Source organism: Erithacus rubecula (assembly GCF_903797595.1).
Source record: "Erithacus rubecula genome assembly, chromosome: 19".
In the NCBI taxonomy this organism is placed as follows: Eukaryota; Metazoa; Chordata; class Aves; order Passeriformes; family Muscicapidae; genus Erithacus; species Erithacus rubecula.
In genome coordinates, this window is record NC_136671.1 from 12107929 (window position 1) to 12128175 (window position 20247).

Here is a 20247-nt window from a genome sequence, read left to right on the forward strand (position 1 = left end):
ATAATTTTTTTTTTTCCCCCCAAGTTTAAAGACCATAAGTGAAGGTACAGGAAGGACCCACCTCAGTGACATTCCCAGGGTAACCTGAGCTGCTCAACAAGATGATTTCCAAGAGGAAATCCAGGACAGCTCAGCTTTCCTGCAGGTGTTTAGAGCCCAGCCAGGCTCTGCTGAATCCACTGCTGCATTTCAGGGAAATCTGCTCTGAATTGGAATATTTCATTTTATTGGACTGGAACAGTTGAAACCCAGTCCATGAACCCATTAAACATTCTCATCTCAGAGGGTTTGGCTGAGCAGGGATTTAATGTAAAGGAAATAATTTTGTGCACATCTCCAGGAATGAGAGGAGCACTCTGTCCATGCACAGCTCCTGCTGCATTTTTTGGGCATCCAGGATGGCAATTCCTCCACAGAGCCCTGACCAGAGCACAGGAATCCTGAGGAGATTCTTCATGCCTTTACCTTCACCAAAACCATTTCATTTAGCACCCAGGGAATGCAGAAGCAAAAGGGGAAAAGTGTTTTTCTTGATGAGATAAACACAGAGCAGTCACTCATTATCCATGAAATTACAGCACACGCTGCATGTTCCAGGGGCTCAGGCTGCAAGATGTGTCACCACTGCCATGTTCCTCTCATTTCCTGGGTATTCATCTGAAAGGCACTGATTCAGCCACTGTAATTGGCTTGTTAGACACTTAAAAAAAAATAAAAAAACAAAAAAAACCAAAACCAAACCCAAAATCTGCAACAAAACCCTTCAAACTTCTGTGCTGAAAGCGGTGCTGTGCTTGTGTGTGTTTGAATTTGAATTTGAATCAGAAGAACAGGAGCTGGAGTTTTCAGTACTCTGAGGGGGAAATGAATAGGTGAGTGAAGAGAGAAAGAAGAGTAAATAAAAGAGCTCTAAGTAAAATAAAAGGCTTGTCATAAACTCAGTTTTGTGCACCTCTCTGGAAGCAGAACCAGCTGTCCTTTTTTCTCCAGACACCTTCCCTTTTATTCACATGCTCCTCTCAGTTTTAAATTAAAATTTTTAAAAAGGGAAGAGTTTTGAGGGATACCTCATTATCTGTATTTTGTTTATGGAAACAACTCCCAGAGCAACTTGATGTTTAGTTTATTGCCTGATGTCTGTGCAGGGGTGGGATGCACAGGGAGCAGGAATGCACAGGGAGCAGGATTTGGGATGCACAGGGATCAGGGATGCTCAGGGAGCAGGATTTGGGATGCACAGGGAGCAGGATTTGGGATGCATAGGGATCAGGGTTTGGGATGCACAGGGAGCAAGGTTTGGGATCCTCAGGGGTCAGGATTTGGGATGCTCAGGGATCAGGGATGCTCAGGGAGCAGGAATGCTCAGGGAGCAGGATTTGGGATGCACAGGGTTTGGGATGCTCAGGGATCAGGGTTTGGGATGCTCAGGGAGCAGGATTTGGGATGCTCAGGGATCAGGGTTTGGGATGCTCAGGGAGCAGGGTTTGGGATGCACAGGGAGTGATGCATAGGGAGCAGGGTTTGGGATGCTCAGGAAGCAGGGTTTGGGATGCTCAGGGAGCAGGATTTGGGATGCACAGGGAGCAGGATTTGGGATGCACAGGGAGCAGGGTTTGGGATGCTCAGGGAGCAGGAATGCTCAGGGAGCAGGATTTGGGATGCACAGGGAGCAGGGTTTGGGATGCTCAGGGAGCAGGGTTTGGGATGCTCAGGGAGCAGGGTTTGGGATGCTCAGGGAGCAGGATTTGGGATGCTCAGGGAGCAGGGTTTGGGATGCACAGGGATCAGGGATGCTCAGGGAGCAGGGTTTGGGATGCTCAGGGAGCAGGATTTGGGATGCTCAGGGATCAGGGTTTGGGATGCTCAGGGAGCAGGATTTGGGATGCTCAGGGATCAGGGTTTGGGATGCTCAGGGAGCAGGATTTGGGATGCTCAGGGAGCAGGGTTTGGGATGCTCAGGGAGCAGGAGCAGGAGGCTGTGGGACATGGAAGGTTCTCCCTGGGCAGCCCAGGTGAGGGGCAGGCTGTGCTGCTGCCCAGGGAATCTCCAGCTCAGCTGGGCACAAGTGTGGAGGGGCTTGTGCAGTGACACCAGTCTGGGGCTTTTCGTTTCCCTTCTCTTTGATCCAGCTGCTTGGAGTTTTCCCTGTTTAATGTTACATATTCCAGGTTTATTGTGATGAAAATTGCCTTTATTGAGCTACCAAGGCCTTTGGTCTTCTTAAGGGAGCTCATTATGAAGAAAAATCTTAGGCAGTGGATGTCAAAGCTCTGGCTGACCCAGGAGTTTATTATATCTGGTTTAAAGAAGAGTAAAAAGTGGTCACAGCATGAGCTGTCCCTCCTTGTTTTGCCCAGGTGCTGGAATTTCCTCCCAGCACAGAGAATGATCCGGAGCCCTTTGTTCATGGTCACTTTCTCCCCTCTCTCCAGAGGTGCTGGGACATCGTGGTTTTTGGGAAACCTCTCAGTAAAACCTTCAGTAAATAAATCCTGAGCAAACATCAACACCTAATTTTCCCTCTGTGGGTGGAATGTGAGAACAAGAGTGATGAAAGCTGAGAAACAAACCAATTTCATTCTTCCAACAGCATTATTTGCAGGGCTGTGGGGTTTTTGCACTGTCTCCTGCCTGGTGCAGATTTTCTGGAAATCCCAGACTGTGAGCAGCATGCAGGAGGATGGCAGATCTTCCATGCTGCAATCTCTCTGACAATTAATTCACTGTACAGCTTACCTCAGGCTCTGCTAACTCCCTTTTCACCCCTTTTTATCCAGCAGGAGGTGTTGGATGCTCAGCCTGGGGTGCTTTAGAGTGGGTTTGTTACTCAAGTGGTTTCTATCCCCTTCTGCAATCACACTGCCCTTTGGATTTTTCTCTCTCCTCTTAATCTACATTCAATATACAACTTCAAGTTGCTCTGTCCTGGTATTTAGCAAAGATTAATGATTTTGGTAAATGGAATTCTCCCAGTTCAGAATAAAATTATAAACAGGTGAGGTGAGATTAATAAAAGCCCCAAAGTGCTGGGTGGATATTCCCATTACTGTGTACAAGCCAGACAACATCCTCCCCCACCAGTTTTCTGGTTTGATAAATGCCTTGAGCTGATTTTAAAATGTGTGGGTTATTTTTAACCATGGTAGCAGAGCCATCTGTATTGTATCTGATAAAGTTCTGTGATAGAGCAAATTGATTTATTCTATCTCCTTACAAGTTATACTAAGCTTTATGTTATAAATAAGTTGGTTTGAAGTACATGATGTCATTGAGCTTGAAAGTCTCTAGATAAATTTGTGCTTAAAGGGTTTGTGCCTTCTGTATGAATTTAAATTGGTGCAGATTGTTAAATCTCTTTTTTTTCTCTCTGTCTTGTGGACTGCAAACTCTCTGGGGTCATGACTGCCTCAATAGCTGTGTTTGTATGAAATACACAGGGGCCCAAACAAGGCTGGTGCTCTTATACATTACAGAGATAAAAATAAGAGCAATCCAAAAAAAAAAAAAAAATAGAGCTGTGCATTGGATGGCAGGATTGGATTTTCAGGAGCACTGCAAGGAGCTGGGTGCCCAAATCCTGCCCTTTGTTGGGATGAAACACAGGGAATGAGTGAGGAGCTCATTTCACTTGAAGCAGGAGCCGTGGCCAGTCTGAAGTGAGGAGGATTTGGGATTTGTGATTCCAGGGACAGACCCTGCTCTTCTTGCCTTGCCTTGCTCTGAGGGCACTGGGGCTTCTCAGAGTCCATGGGAAAGGTGCCTGGAGCTGTGACAGGGGGGAATTAATCAAATCCTGGCAAGAATACACTAAATCCCATCTTAGCTGTCTGCTTACAGAACCAGCAAAAATAAGGCAGAACTTCTGAAAGAGATGGGCTGAAATCACTGTCCTGTGTTTCAGGGTAGGCTTTGAGAGACCAATATTGAAAATGAGATGATGCCTGGTGAGACAGTGCAGATTTTGGTGTGATTAAAAAGAAAATGAGCAATGCTTTAATTGAGATCTGAAGCTGAAAAGTTAAGAGCTGAGTATCCTCTATTCCTTCCTGCCAGGCAGGAATTTACGTTGCATATGTGTAACAAGCCATTGCATTTTAAAAATGGAACCATAAAAAAGTTGCTGTAATTTAAAAGCAGCCAATTTACAGGGAGTACAGTTTGCAGCTCTGTCACTTGCTAATCAGTCTGTTAAACATAATAGCCATTCTTGTCTGGAGGCAGTTAATCATGTTGTGAATGCACTTATCAGCACATATTAGAAATACAATACAAGACTTTCCAGCAGAGGAATGGATGCAATTACTGCAATCAGTATACATTTAGCCATGCTCTTATGTTTTTCTTTCCAGTCCTTTTTTTCCCTCTCTTTTTTTTTTTTTTAATAGCCCAGCAGTGATAGATTTTTCCTCTTAGAAAAATCATAAAGGACACACTTGAAAGTGTTGTTAAACTCCACAGCCTGCTCAAAGGTGACCTGTCCCCCTCCATGAGGGATGGCTGCTGGCTGCTGAGCCTTCCCTGGACCCAGCAGGGCTGGGAGCTGCTGCTTTCAGGGCTGTGGTGATGATTTCAAGGCCTTTTGAGCATCTCCCCCATGGGCTGGGGACGTGGCTGTGGTGGCATTCATGAGGAGCTGAAGTTGCTGCATTTGAATTAGACTAAAGGAGCTCAGCATATGGATGAACTCTCTTTTTTTTTAAATTTTTTTTTTTCCTGTGCTTCTCTACATCTAAATCCATAGAGATGAGGGATCTCAAAGTTTTTGAAAGGCAATATTGAAAAAGCATGAAAGCAAATTGCTTCCAGCATGACTACCCAGCAGCCACGGGTGTAAATACAGCTGGCCAAAGAATGCCAGGCTCCACAAAATCCAAGGATTTCAGCAAAACAATTTTCCAGGGCTGAGCATATTCTTGTATGGGGAGGAAGGGAGTTGGGAGGGGGGTGGGAGAAGGGAAAGAGATGATGAAATCCTGAGATTCAGAAAAGAGAGGAATAGAAGGAGAATGATTTTGTACATTCTGCTTTGCATTAACCCCTGATTGTTTGGGATATTTTATGTAGTTTAACATGATTTGCAGTGCTTACAGGAGCCTGACTTCTTTTTCTAGAAATCGTTTTTTTTTAATGTCTCTTTGTTCTTTGTGGCAAGCTGGTATTTTTGCTTGGGTGAAATTGTTGATGGTAGCAAGGAAAATGAAAAAGCAAAACCATGCCCAAATAATGTCCCTGTTTCAGTGGGTAGTGAGGGAGTCAATGTGGCACCACACCCACCCCAGCAGGATTTTTTGGGGTCATTTTGCCATTTTGGGTCCTTGCTCAGACCCCCTGAGCAGGGATGGGATGTCCTGGGTGGTCCTGGAGTGTGCCAAGCTCCTGGTGACCTGCAGATGTTATGGGGTGCTGACCTTACTTTTTGTGCCATTAAAAAAATAATTGTGGAATGATTTCTAAAAGGAGAAATATTAAATCCACCCCTCTGTTTTGTTATTTGGAGCTGTCCTTGCATGTCTAGGAAAATTCAGATTCATTTTTAGGACAAAAATAGCTTTTTAATGGGGTGACTTACACTGGAACTGTGTTTATCTCTTGCCTTTAGTTCTGGTGTGAAGATCAGGACTTTAAACTCAACTAGCAAAGGGTGGAGGCACAGAGAGTTACTGCAGATGATTCTTTCTGTTCACCCACTGAATGGTCCCTGAGCTGTTTGCTCAGCTGCATAAATTAATCTTATTTATTAATTAAAACACGGGAAACTGATGTTTCTGTGCCAGTTTCACTTTTATGTTTTTTGCTGTCTGTTCAGTGGGTACCAACAGCGAGAGGAAGAGCTTAACTCTTGTAAAACATAATTATCAGCCTTTAAAAGAGCAATTTTGTGCCCACCATGTGTGTGTCAGGGCAGTGGGGAGGGAGGAGGTTGATTGTTGATTTTATTGGGCTGCCCTGCTCCCTGCCCTCACTGCTTTGAGGATGTCACCATGGACATTTATTTCTTAACACAAGTGTGAATGAGTCACAGGACACCCTGCACATTCCCTCTCCATTAGGTGCTTAAACCTGTTTGGAGCTGAAAACAGTGTAGGAGGGATAAAATAATTCTTGCCATGCCCTTATTTTGACATTTTCTTTAATTATTTAATGCATGTGGCTTCTACAGCAGATCTGTGTGTTCTTAGCAAGCTGTAAAAACAAAATTATGGACTGGTTTTAATTTTCCATTGTCTTTGCTGCTTGGCATTCTGTTACCCAGTCATTTACCCAGTGTGGCCATTGAGGAAAGGATTAAATTCAAGGTGTTGAGTGAGAGTTTTTGGATGCTCAGAGGAGCCCCATGTGTCTGTTTGGTGTCTCCTGCAGCCCCTCAGGTGTCACAGGTGCAGCTTGGCTCCCTCCTGCTTCCATTCACTAATTCCCTGCCTGGGGAATTTGCATCTCCACATCCCCTCTGGTTGATTTCCCTCCCCAAGGAGATTCAGCTGTCAGTTGTAATTTCAGTTGTAATTTCAGATTTCAGTTGTAATTCTGAAATCAAAACAGCAAGGAGCTTCCTCCTGGTTCTAGCAGGGATTTTCTTTTCTCCTGGGATTGGTGCATACAGAAATGTTTGATCTCCTCGTGCTAATATCACATGAAAATAATAAAATACTTCAAATTTTGAGGGATCCTGCTGGAGTCAGGTCCTTCCCCCAGGTCCCAGCTCTGCCTGGGAAGGTGAGGAGTTGGGTCATCCAGGCTCCCTGAGCTGACTCTGGTTCTTTTAAAACCCTTTGGAGAGTCTGCAGAGATCTTTGTATATGAGTTCCTCTGCAAAAAAAAAAAACAACTTCTAATGCCACCGAATTAATTATCTTTAATTTTCAGTCATTGGTTATTCAACAATTCATCTTTACAATATATTTCAGCTGCTTTCACAGCAATGTTGAAAATAGACCATGTGATTATGGCATGTAAAAATGTAAGAACTTCTCAATAATTAAAGAAAAATTATAAACACCATTAGGGCTGTTGATATTTATTAACTGGATAGGTTTCAGCATAAGTCTTTCATCATAAAATCATTCTTATTTTTTGAACAACAATAGCTCCCTCTCTATTTGCATCCAGCATCAACCCTGGCCCCAGTTTCTCACTGGATGTGTTTGTTGTTTCCCAACAAGACACTTCCTCCTGACTGAGAATCCTTATTTTAAGAAATACACAACACAGCAATAAAGAAGTTCTAAATAGTAGTCAGAAAAATATTCCAGTGCAATCAAAATGCTTTTTTTTTTTAAAGCCCCAAAAGATTGCAGGCTGTTCCAAAAGGGGAGAGTGATGACCAAGGTACAAATGGGCTCCCAGTGCCCAGCAATGGGAGTCACCAATTACCCCATCCCGAGTTCAGTCCTAAAAGTTGTTTTGTTAAAGGTTGGCTTAAAGAGTGTCTGAGGGCTCTTTTACCAGAAGCATTTCTGTGCTCTGTCACAAGGGTGCAAGCAAATAAAAATAATTGAAGCAATTGTCTCGGTTGTCTCCAGGGTTGTCATGATGATGTTGATAAAATCAAATAAAGTGGAAGTTATTGCACATTGTTAGTGAGCAGCACAGTTGTGAATTGGCAGTGGAGGAGCTGAAGAGCTTAAAAGGTTTGCTCATTATCTAGATTTATTGTTTTCAGTTGTGGGAAAATGTTGGCTAAGCAAAATAACATCATAATACCTGGTCTTGATGGTGTGTTTGGAACAAAAATATTTTCTTGTTGTTTTTATGGCTTTTACTGGATTACTAGAACATGCTGTGTCAATCCATACATTCTTAGTGCATTTAGCAGCTTGGGTTTATCCTCTGTAGCCATTTTCTTTTCTTTGCCTGTACATCTGTGAAGAGCATGAATTTTCATGGCAGTGAAAGAAAACTGAGATCAGGCACCACCAAAAAAAAAAAAAAAATTGTGAAAATACAGACAACAAAGCAAGTTCTCTATTAGAGAGCAGCTTTGTGGCCTCACAGCCAATTATTCATGCTGGGAGAAAAGGGTTTAGGTTTTGACATCCTTTGTCAGGTCAAAACTGGTGTGTATCAGGTGATTCAGCTCAGAGAGGGGCTGTGGGAAGAACCCAGGGCTTGGAGGGAAGGCAGAAGTTCTTCATAACTCAAATAATGCAAATAAAACTCAAATCTTCATCATTCACAGACTGCATGATGCCCTTGGTTGGTGCCTGATTTCATTTCCTCAGGGGGAGCAGGTCAGGACCTTCAGTCTGAGTTTTTCCAGCCCATCTGCTGCTTCATTTGACTTCTGCAGGAAATTAGGGTCTTGAGCATTTCCAATCAGTTTTTGAAAAGCTTCCTCTTGTAAGTGTTTGCTCTTCAGTAAACCATATTTACAGAATTAATCCTCTTGAGATCCAAGGAGTGAGACCTTTTTTACTGGAGTATTTTATAAACTAATGTACCTTGGTAATAATGTAAGGTCACTGAATTCTTATTGAATTTGGTTACAATTTGTCAGAGTAAGAATTGGCCCTTATCAGCCTGGAAAAGACTCTCAAGCAACACGATACCCACTTTTATTATTTTCCAATAACTCGTGTCTGCTTCATTTTTGAGGCTATTGTTTACACTGCTGTGGCCTTGTAAACAAATTGCCATTTACTGAAAACATTATTTTATGAGTGAATGGAACTCGTGATTTCCTGTAATAGCCAAGTGCAGCAATAGAAGGCTCTGACTTTTATCAGCTCAGCTGCTGCTGACCTGTGAATGGGAGCCAGCAGAGCCTTGGGGTGCCCCTGAAATGCCCTGAAATGCCCTGAAATGCCACCCTGCATCTCCCTCCTCTCCCCAAACACACAGGGCAGCCCTTCAGCTCAGGTAGCAATACTAATATTTCTCAGGAGTGAGTAATTTTGTTTATTTAAGTAAATACGAACCAGTTGTGCTGCTGCCATAACATCAGTCACTGAGCATCGTTCCATAATTCAATAATTCCACGTTGGGCTCAGACAAATTCAATTCTTTGTTATTTCAGTGCCAGGTGATTTCGTGGTGCTGGTTAAAACCTCTCACATCAGAGCTGTGCTGGACCCTCACAGTGATTCATTATTTTGTAAAAATTACCTGCAGCTCCCTGGAACCATTCACTGCTGTGGGTGTTGGAAAGCTCTGGCACTCAGAACCCTTTTCTGTCCTGAGAACTCCTTTATCCATGTTGGTTTGGGCTAAATTTGGCTTTCTTTGGAATGGATTTGCCATTCTGGGATCACAACCACAGCTCCCAGCTGCTGCTGTGGGGTGAGCACTGGGGGCTGCAGAGCCTGGCTGGGCTGTTTGGGACCTGCTGAAAATTAGACAGATATGAGGCAGACAAAAGGGATTGTGCAGGAATCTCAAGGATTTGGGTGTTCTTCCAGCCCCCAGCAGAGGCAGCACACAAACAGGATTATAAATCACCATTTGAAGAAGAGGACCTACTTACAGGAGTTGGTGAGAGGAAATAAATCCAAAAGGACCCATGGGGTTCTTTTTTTTTCCTCCTCTCACCAGAGAGAAAAATGTGTAATGAATGTCTCATGTCTGAAACACTGGGCTGGATTCATCAAAGGGAGTTAGTAATTACCAAATTGAGAGAATCATGAAGCGCTTTTCTAAATTTGAAAGGCTCATCAAGAATAGATCAGGAGCAGGCAAAATTAATAGTTATGAACTCATTTCCATAGAAATGGACTTATTAGCAAGCATGCCAGCTGCCTAAAATTATAAGGTCTTTTCCTTGTGCTTGCAGGAAATAATCTTTTTTTATAAAAGTAATTTTGACTTTTTATTTTTTATTGCTTCTCTAAACTAGAGTTTGGCAAAATCCTAAACTGGGTAAAACTTTACTGGACAATAGAAATATATAACCAAAAAGAGAGGAAAGATATGGAAGGGAGAAGTGATTTATAGTCTCTGGATTCCATCAAACTCTCCCCACGAGTGCAAACTTATTTAAGAGAAAAATGAAATAAGTCTCTAGGAAAAAGCTGAAAAATCTCGATAGGATAAAGTTTGGTTTAACAGGATTTAATGGCTGATAACAGCATGAGTTACAGTCCTTGTCTGCTCTGCTGCTGGATTTTCCCACTGGTGGCATTTTGTCTTCTCCAGGCAGGACCACTGTGGCTACCAAGACCAAAATTCTGAGCCCCAGGTACAAATCAGACCAAAATCTGAAGGTTTGCCATGGCAGGTGCTTTAAAAAAGGGTGGCAGTGATATGCTGCACAGCCAGGAATGAAATTTAAATGCAGGTGTTGGGTTGGGAATTTATCAGCTAATGGAGCTGATGCTGACATTTGAGGTCTTGATTATGGTTTAATTTATCTCTGGTTTTACTTTAGCAACCTCCATCAATTTCTGTAGAAAAGGCAGTGGTGTCCCACACGGTGTTACAGAGGATGGTTAATAAATTGCAAGAATTATGAATGTAATACCAGGAAACCTCTGTGGGATAAGAGATGCAGGTGAGCAATAGTCTGAACATGAAAGAAATTCACTTTTCAGGTTTTATTGAGTTTGTTGCAGTTGTAACCTGGGCAAAAGCTCAGGACAAAGAGGGTGAATTCATCCGTGGGGCACCTGGCTTTGCTCCCAGGCTGAATCTCTGCAGGGGACAAAAGAAAACCATAATTTTAGAGAGAATTCACTCACCTGCTGGGAAATGGGAGTGCAGAAAGCTGAATCCTGGTTTGCCAGGCACACAGGGAGGGCTCTGCAGGTGGAAGGTGGGTCAAGGCAGGAGCCCAAGGGAGAAGTGGAACTTTCTTTAATCAGAATTAATGTGCCATGCTACAGAACTGGCTGCTGAGACAAAGCAGGAAACCCCTGACAAACATTTGGTTGATTTTCCAAGTGGTGATAAGGATTCTCCTTGGAGGCAGGATGGAGAGCTGGGAGGAGAGCTTTGCTTTAATTCACTGGTAAAATTCACTGCTCATGCAGCTGCACCTGAGCAAGGTTTATATGGTTTCTTTTTGGATGTGTAAAAAGGAAAACAGGAAAGGAATAATTGAAGGTGTGATGGACTGAAATCCAAAATGCCAACCAGTGGGACAATGGATTTGTCACTGCAGACTAACCTGACCTGTTATTTAATTGCTGTTTCTGCACCCAAATCCTCCACTGGAGGTTTTGTTCTCAATTTGAAATCACTCCTGGGTGTTTTTGTGAGTGCCAGCTATTGGCCTGAACAGACTGAAGTGAAATTGCAGACCTGAACAGACCTTGACAGGCCCAATATCAAAATTCATAGTCAGTGTAAAGCTCATATCTAAATTTTAGTTCTGTGTTGTGAGCAAATTAATTTTATACAATTTAGATAAAACAAACTGCTGGAGGAGATGCACAAAAAACTATGAAGTTGAGTTTATGTTTTTATCAGAAATGGTTTAATTACAGCCCTATTATTATGTAATAAAATTTATCTTAAAAGGTTTTTGCTGGTTGCCTGGTTGGCCACACAAAAGATGTCTTAATAGCTTCTAGTTTTGCCTGGAGGTGGATATTATCTTCTGTCAGCATGGAAAAATATTTATCCTCCAGGCATTGAAGCATATGTTTAGGTTGTTTGTTGTCAGAAAGAAAACATGAAAATCAATAATTCCTGCTCAGATTTCTTTTCCCCTTTACAATTCTCCTTCAGAAACATATGGCAAACCCAGATTCTGCCTCTGTGCATTGGGGAAGAGGAAAAGGATGTTTTGAATCTCTGTTGTCTGCAGCAGCTAAAATCTCCTGTGAGCCCAGCTCTTGGAATGCTGCTTTGGGGAAGGACACACAGATAATGAATGTACCATGACAGCAAATTCAGGTTTGACCCCAAAAATGCAGCAGGGTTGATAAAATCAGGTGTTTGTGCAGCAAAGTTGCAGCTGGCTCTGCAGTCAGAGCCTCTCCATCCCCTCCCATGCCTGTGACCTCCACCAGCTCTGTCTGGGACTCTGGGGCAGGAACTTGTAAATATTTGTGTGTAAACTTTGTATAATCTGTTAACTCAATTTTTGGGGGAGCTGGGATGAGCAAAAGTCTGTTTTCTAAACAGATCCCTGCTGTGGATGCACCAAGTGCAGTTGGTTAAATCTTGGTGTCTGTTTGCTTCTCTGTAACATGAAAACAAGATTTGTTTTTCTAACCTGAGGATTAATTATTAATATTTACAAAGCCTTGGACTTGAGGAAAGTGATAAGAGTTGTTGTTGAGAAAGGAAGCAGAAGTAATCCTTAAATTCAGTTCTGAATGCTGTGCATTTACATCCATTTTTTTACTTTTAAACTTTTATTTCCAGATGAGAAATATATGATTGCCATATAATTACAAGTCTGCACCACTGACGAGGAGAATGTTGTCATGAATTGAAAATAGGGATAATCTACCCCTCATTTATTGTCATGTATAATTTCTGCAAACCCATTTTTTCACTGAGATAAAGACCAGTTTGGGTTTGAAGGACATTTTTCCCCTTCCACAAGAGCTCATTTCTGGTAGAACATGAGGAATGGCCAAGGATTCTGTTGTTTTGCAGCATCAAAATTATAATAACGTTATATTAAATAATTTAGCAACATCTGTGCAATGCTTTTCCAAGGGTTTGTGGCTTGTACTGTAAGTTCATTGTGATTTTGGGGAATGAATGCCTGAGTTTAATGGGGAAAATGCTTCACCTAACCTAGAAACTTCTGCAGCTGCCCATGAGCAGTTTTATTTAATTTTCTGTCAGTTTCTCAAGTCTACACGTTGAATTAAATGCCAAAATAAATTCAAATTCTGCTGAGTAGGAAATAGAAACAAAACCCCACTTTGTTACCACCACCCCAGTGACAATATGGGGAATCCTGCCTTGTTTTCCAGAGCAAACATGACCTCCTACGAGATCCTGCAGATGGATTTTGAGGTTGACAATGGCAGCAGCCTGGCAGGGGCCCAGCAGATCACCTGGCAGGTGGAATATCCCCGGGATGACTCGGTCAGCGAGCTGCTGGTGTCAGAGATCTTCGTCAGCAGGAGCCTGTTCGTGGGAATTGTGCCCCTGGCCATGGTAAGAGCCTGATCCTGACCCCAATTCCTGAGTGATTATATGGGAATTGTGCCCCTGGCCATGGTAAGAGACTGATCCTGATCCCCATTCCTGAATCATTTTATGGGAATTGTTCCTCTTTCCATGGTAAGAGACTGATCCTGATCCCAATTCCTGAGTGATTATATGGGAATTGTTCCTTTTTCCATGGTAAGAGCCTGATCCTGATCCCAATTCCTGAATCATTTTATGGGAATTGTTCCTCTGGCCATGGTAAGAGCCTGATCCTGATCCCATTTCCTGAATCATTTTATGGGAATTGTTCCTCTGGCCATGGTAAGAGCCTGATCCTGATTCCCATTCCTGAATCATTTTATGGGAATTGTGCCCCTGGCCATGGTAAGAGCCTGATCCTGACCCCAATTCCTGAATCATTTTATGGGAATTGTTCCTTTTTCCATGGTAAGAGACTGATCCTGACCCCAATTCCTGAATCATTTTATGGGAATTGTTCCTTTTTCCATGATAAGAGCCTGATCCTGACCCCAATTCCTGAATCATTTTATGGGAATTGTGCCCCTCGCCATGGTAAGAGACTGATCCTGATCCCATTTCCTGAATCATTTTATGGGAATTGTTCCTCTGGCCATGGTAAGAGCCTGATCCTGATCCCAATTCCTGAATCATTTTATGGGAATTGTTCCTTTTTCCATGGTAAGAGCCTGATCCTGATCCCAGTTCCTGAATCATTTTATGGGAATTGTTCCTTTTTCCATGGTAAGAGCCTGATCCTGATCCCATTTCCTGAATCATTTTATGGGAATTGTTCCTCTGGCCATGGTAAGAGCCTGATCCTGATCCCAATTCCTGAATCATTTTATGGGAATTGTTCCTTTTTCCATGGTAAGAGCCTGATCCTGATCCCATTTCCTGAATCATTTTATGGGAATTGTTCCTCTGGCCATGGTAAGAGCCTGATCCTGATCCCATTTCCTGAATCATTTTATGGGAATTGTTCCTCTGGCCATGGTAAGAGCCTGATCCTGATCCCAATTCCTGAATCATTTTATGGGAATTGTTCCTTTTTCCATGGTAAGAGCCTGATCCTGATCCCATTTCCTGAATCATTTTATGGGAATTGTTCCTCTGGCCATGGTAAGAGCCTGATCCTGATCCCATTTCCTGAATCATTTTATGGGAATTGTTCCTCTGGCCATGGTAAGAGCTTGCTTCCTTTTCCTGAATGATTTTATGGAAATTGTTTCTCTTGTCATGGTAAGAACCTGCTCCTGCTCTCTTTTCCTCAATATTTTAATGGAATCATTCCTTTTGCCATACTAACATCCTGCTGCTGCTCCCTTTTCCTGAATATTTCCATCGATCCTCATTAGTATTCCAGGGAATGGGAGCTTTTTTATTATAAGCTGCTTCCTATGCACCTGCTGCAAGTGATTTAAATGCAAAAAATACATTTCAATAATATTTTATTTACCTGATGTTCCATAATGGCTCCTTGGAAACTGTTTGGGTCTTTTGTGAAAATCCTTTTCTGTTTGTGGGTTATTGGCCTGGTACATGGAAATGGCTCCTCTGTGTGAGTGGCATTGCTCTTTTTTCTTTTTTTTTTTTGTTTTTTTAAGCACTTAGGAGATGAAACAGAACTCAACTTGTGTGGATGGAGTATTATCAAGCAGTAGTGGTGAATCAAATATAAAAATGACAGAATGTGGTGCACATGGAGCAGAGCACCATGAATAGAAAGGAAAATCCAGTGCAAAAGCAGAAATTTGCTGCTCTGGTTTTTCTCCATCTCTTTGCAGGTGTGACAGTTCTTGGCCCCTTCAGCTCTCTAAATATTCTTGGACAAAATCTGAGTCTGAATTCAGAGCTGATCTATTCTCTGACACTTCATCATTGTAAACTGTGGGGTAAAGGAAAAAGGTTTATTTTTGGTGGATTTATGACCTGTAAATAAATAAAGCTTTTGCAATAATGAGAGAAATTAAACCACAATTTCATATTGAAGGAGAATTTGCTTTCTGTACACTCAGTTCTCCTCAGCTCCCAGCAATTGAAACATCCAGTCTCAGCAATTTTCTGTGACCTGGAACACATAAAATACATAAAGATCCATTGTCCTGTAGCTGCCAAAGTATTTTCTATTAAAAAAAAAAAGCTAAAAAGGGATTGGATGGGCCTGCATGCACAGGAGAAATAAATAATGCTAATTCCTAAAACTCCATGTAAATTAACAAATGAGCTTTTCCTTAACGACTCTATTATTATTTAGTATTTATGTAGTGTTTTATATTTTTGGAACTCTTTGCAGACATTAATTAATCAGACCTGAATAAACTGAGCTTGACGAGAATAGAAAATTAAATGGAAATGAAGTTAGTTTTACTTGTTTCTGAATGACTTCTAAGTCCCTTTTTATATCCTTAAAGGTACTTTAAACATTTTAATCTTACAGTACTCTTGCTTATTATCTCTAAAAACTCTTTTGGTTAGAAAAGAAGTAGAATTTATACCTTCAAGAACAAGTGACAGCAGGGATGAGTGGCCTTGAAGAATGTAAATACTGCTTTGTCACCTCAACTCTTGTTCAGTTTAGGCTGATTTAATTCAGCTAAAAAAGCAGAGTTGGGAGGATTACTAAAAACTGGAATATTTGGTTTCTTTGGAGGAGAATGGAAGGAATATTTAATTTTATCCAAGTTTTTTATGAAACTTGAGTAAGTTTTTTGTTTTTTTTTTTTCATGACCTCTTGAGATAAAAAGTTGCTGAGAGGTTTGAGCTGTGGGAGCTGCTGAGGAGGGAAGTTTGGGGATCCATGCAGGTTTCTGAGCATCTGTTTGTTTAACAGGGTCACTGCCAGGTGCTACATCAGCCCCTCTCCTCTTCTTGTTGCTGATAAACATCTCTGCTAATTGATTATCCCAACATCTGTCCAGATGAGCACAGGGAATTCAAATCCCCCCAAAATAAATGTGATCCATTCCCAGAATAACAGATCAAGGTGAGGAAAGCACAGCCAGGGCTCTTTTTGCTTCCTCTGTTTGTTGTGCTGCTGAAAATCAGGGGGGAAAATCTGATATTTCTTCTGTCTTCTGCTGTTCCCATTGCTGACTGTAAACACAGCAGGTGATTATGTTAAAATAAGGTTTGTGCCATTGAAATGGGATGGGAGCTGTGAGTCTGGTTGATGTCTGATGAAGCAGAAGGTGTGTTTTAGGCAGACAGAAGGTCCAGCAGAACATTCTAAAGTTGGATCTAAACTAGACAGCTTGATTTGTCTTAATGTAAAAATGTGATATAATAATCTTGCAAAGTGGAAGTGGATGTCCTGCTAATTACAGAAACTGAGAGCACAGAAAAATCTGTTGTGTCCAGTGATGATACAACTCTGTAATTCTCAGTTCTTGCCCTTGATCTCAGCAGACATAATCTGCAATTTCCATAGCTGTGGAAAGTTGCTGGTAACAAGGTCAGTGGAGTCTGACACTCCTGGGGTGCAAAGAAACAAACACTTCCCCAGCTCTGAGTCTGTCATCCAGGTTTCTGTCACAAACAACTGTGATTTCATTAATCTGTTATCTAACTAACACTTGGCAAAAATATAAAGAAAAAGAAAAAAAAAAATCAAATCAAATCCAGGTCTTTTAGAGAGTTTCTAAGCAACCAAGAACTTAGGTAAAGAATAAGACATTGAAGAGATGTATTTTAACTGGTTTTTTATAGGAAGGCTCCAGCTCAGGCTGAAGGCTTGAGGAACAATAGATTAAATAATAGAAAAATAGCTGGCATTGTCTTCTTCTGTGGGGAGATGATGGTTTGGTCTGTGAGTGGCAGCCCTGCTCTCTCAGATGTCTGTGCTGCAAATCCTCTCCAGGAATGGAGCTGGGAGTTCCAGACTCAGCATTCCAAAATGATCAATATTTCCCCAGGACTCTGCACCCCTCATTTCTCTAGTTCCTGCAAGTTTTTCAATTATGTCTTGAGGAATTTTTGTTTCCTCCCCCAAAAATGGGAGCTGTTGGTGGGGTGATGGTTTCCTGATTATTGTGCATCACTTGCTCTGCTGAGGTTTCTTTCGAATGGGAGGTTGGAAAATTGCATTTCTGGTTGCTGCCAGACAAGAACACACAGAAAAATTGTCCTTAAAGGTGCCCATCAGGTTGAAATGGGATTTCAGACAGCAACACTTGGCTGATTTGTTTGAGAAAAACAATCTAAAGAATTTCTTTTTCCTACAGAAATCATGGTTTGGTAATGAAATTAATATTTAGACACCAATTAAAGGAGCACACTCAGTCCCAGGTGGAAGCTGACCCAGATTTAGGACTTAGAATCTGACTTAGACTTGACCCAGACTTAAAAAGCAGCTTACCTGCACCTCAAACTAAAAGGGGAAAGGTCAGGCTTTAATTTTCCTCTTTGCTTGCTCTGGGGTTGGGTACAAAACCCAAACCCACTTAATTCTGAAGTATAAAAAAAACCAGGATAGGATGAGTCATTTCCAGCAAACCCAACTGATTTACATATCTTTCAGAAGTTGGTTAAATGCATTTATGTGCAAAATTGTCCCTTCTGTGTTTATCCATTACACTTAATGCATATTTCTTACTTGAAATCACTTTGACCTTTGGCTTTGCAGCTCCTTTTTAACATTGCCTTTCTGTTGTACTTTGCATGCAAAGGAACCTGCCCAGAATGGGATTTTGTCCTTTCCAACATTCAGAGTTTCATTAAAAAAAAAAATTAAATGTAAATTCAATCTAGAGTAGATTTCCATCCCAGAAATATTAGGGATTATCAACATTGTTTTAAAATTTTGGGAGAAAAAAGTGCCTTTTTTTGGTTTTGTTTTTCTTTTTTTTTTTTTTTTAAGTGAAAATGTCCCATTCTGAATATGGCAGACTAGGAACATTTTGGTGATGTCAGCATTATTCCTCAGCTTTCTTCCAAAAATGAAATTCCAGACAAATCTCTTCAATTTCATCAAGTGTTTCATTTTTTCTTCAATTTCATCAAGTGTTTCATTTTTAACTGGACTGTGTTTTCCAAAGGATATCACTTTTTTTTTTTTTTTTCTCTTTCAGTCTAATTCTGGGCATCTGAAGTAGGTTTTGGAATAGCTCAATGTGAACCATTATTCCTTTTTTTCCTCTGCTCAGTTAAACATCCTCTACCATTTAATTTCGAGAGTGAGAAAGAAAGGAACTAAAGGCAAATTTGCTATTGGTGGGACAAAAATAATGACATTTTGAATGTTTCCATGAAAGCAATGTGACATGACAAATTTTAAGAAGCTCTGTGAATACTATTAATATTTATGATGCACTCAAGAAAACAGCTATTGTGTGCCACATCCATCAAAGATAAGAATTGTATTCCACTGTGTTGGATGATAAACATTGAATGACAATAGCTGGAGATTATATGAGTTTTTCATCCTCATGTTTTATGCCTGCTTGAGTAAAGCACCATGTTATTCCACTGTGAACCAATAATTTGCTTTCATGAAACTGGATACACTTGCTGATACTCATTAGAGAGTCCAAAATATTAATGAACATGCAGAAGGGGCTGATGCCAAATGCTCCAGATCCTTTAGGATCGAGTCCTCCAGGCTGCATTTCCCACTAATCCTCCTGTTGGAAGCCACTCTGAATCTCCCCAAATTACAGTGGTTTGCCCACAAATTGTCAGCTGTTTGCAGTTGGGGTGAATGTGAGTGATGAGCCTGTGCAATTAAGGCATTTCCAGCATTGCAAACTGGATTTTCCTGTGCCATGTTTGTCCTTAGAGCATTCCCCAGCACAGGAATGGGGCAGCATTGGCTGGTCTCACAAATTATGTCCTAAATTTGTGTGCTGAGGTGGCCTAAGTGTGGCCTAAGCCTGGCTTTGCTGTTCCTCTTTGCCCTTGCTGTAAAATGCAGCTTTGGAGCTAATTTATGATCAGCCTGGAAATTGGGGACAGGCAGAGGGGATTTCTCTGTCCCCTCCTGCTCCCACCCAATGCTGCTCCTGGGATTAATCCCTTTAATCACTTTTTTTCCTCACCAAAGCTGCAGTGCTCTGACACAGCTCCTTTGGAAAATCAGGCTCCATTCTGCACCACACAGCCCATTTTGGAAAAGAAGTTGTGATTTGGAATTGATTGAGGAGCAGCTTTGGTCAGGGGTTTCTAAATAAAGCTGGGTTTGGAAAAGGTAAAATGCTGATCAGATATCAAGGGTAGGAGGACACAGAATGATCTCAGGTCTCTTTGATCCATGTGGACAGTTCCTATTCTTAGAAAATCCTCTCCAGGGATGCACAGGCACTAAATTCTCCTTAGAAGTGAGAGTTTCCAATAATAAATGTGCAGAGGGAAATGCTGAGCTGGGGATCCCTCTGCTCCATTAGGTTTGTTTCCTTTTGTGACAGATTTTGTGAAGGGAGGGATGGGAGCAGGGCACAGCATCACCAGGACACCCAAAGATTTTACCTAAAAAACCCTCCATGTTCCTTAACAATTACCCAATAATTTGGCTCATCTCTAAGTTTTTCCAGTGTTTCATTGCCAATTAGCATTCTAGCCTTGGTCCACAGCTGATTTGGCCAATAATTCCAATCAAAACCCTCATCAAAAGGGCAGCATTTGTAAAAGGGAGAAGAAATCTCTGAGATATTGAAATGACTGTTGATTAAATCAGCACATGAATATAATGGACACACATCAACAAAATGATGTTTGTTTTTGAGCTGTTCTGCTAGCTGGGGAGGAAGCATTATTAGGAATATTAGGAATATTAGGAATATTTAGTAGTCAGCCTGCATTTATTAGATGTACAGCAAGATGAGTCCTTTCTACATAAATTAACTTTGGATTGTGTGTATATATGTATATATAATACAATATTTCTTATGTACATGCTGCAATGAAAGTTTTCCTTTTTAAACAGTCATTTGTGTTCTGTACAACTCCTGTTCAAAGCTGTCCCTGACCTCAGTGTAGTTATTTCTGATTTACATGGTCCCAATATAGTTAGGCTTAGGAATTATTTTTCATGTAATTTCTGTATTTTTAATTAAATTTAAATAGCAGCATAAAGATGGAGCAGAGCAGCAATCTGAGAGCTTTAGAAGTTGTAATGCAGCAGATACTGTGTGTGCAAAGAAATTTCTTGCAAAGGTGCCTCAGCTTTACTGAAAATGCTAAGCTG

The 20247-nt window shown here is 41.4% G+C and overlaps 1 protein-coding gene across 1 annotated transcript in view; it reads left to right on the forward strand.

Moving 5' to 3' along the window:
* Nucleotides 1-20247, forward strand: part of TMEM132B (transmembrane protein 132B) — a 199741-nt gene that overhangs the window by 128152 nt on the left and 51342 nt on the right. Inside the window, 1 exon segment of the mRNA XM_079322103.1 lies at nt 12868-13054. Within this exon segment, the coding sequence (XP_079178229.1) occupies nt 12868-13054 (187 nt within the window).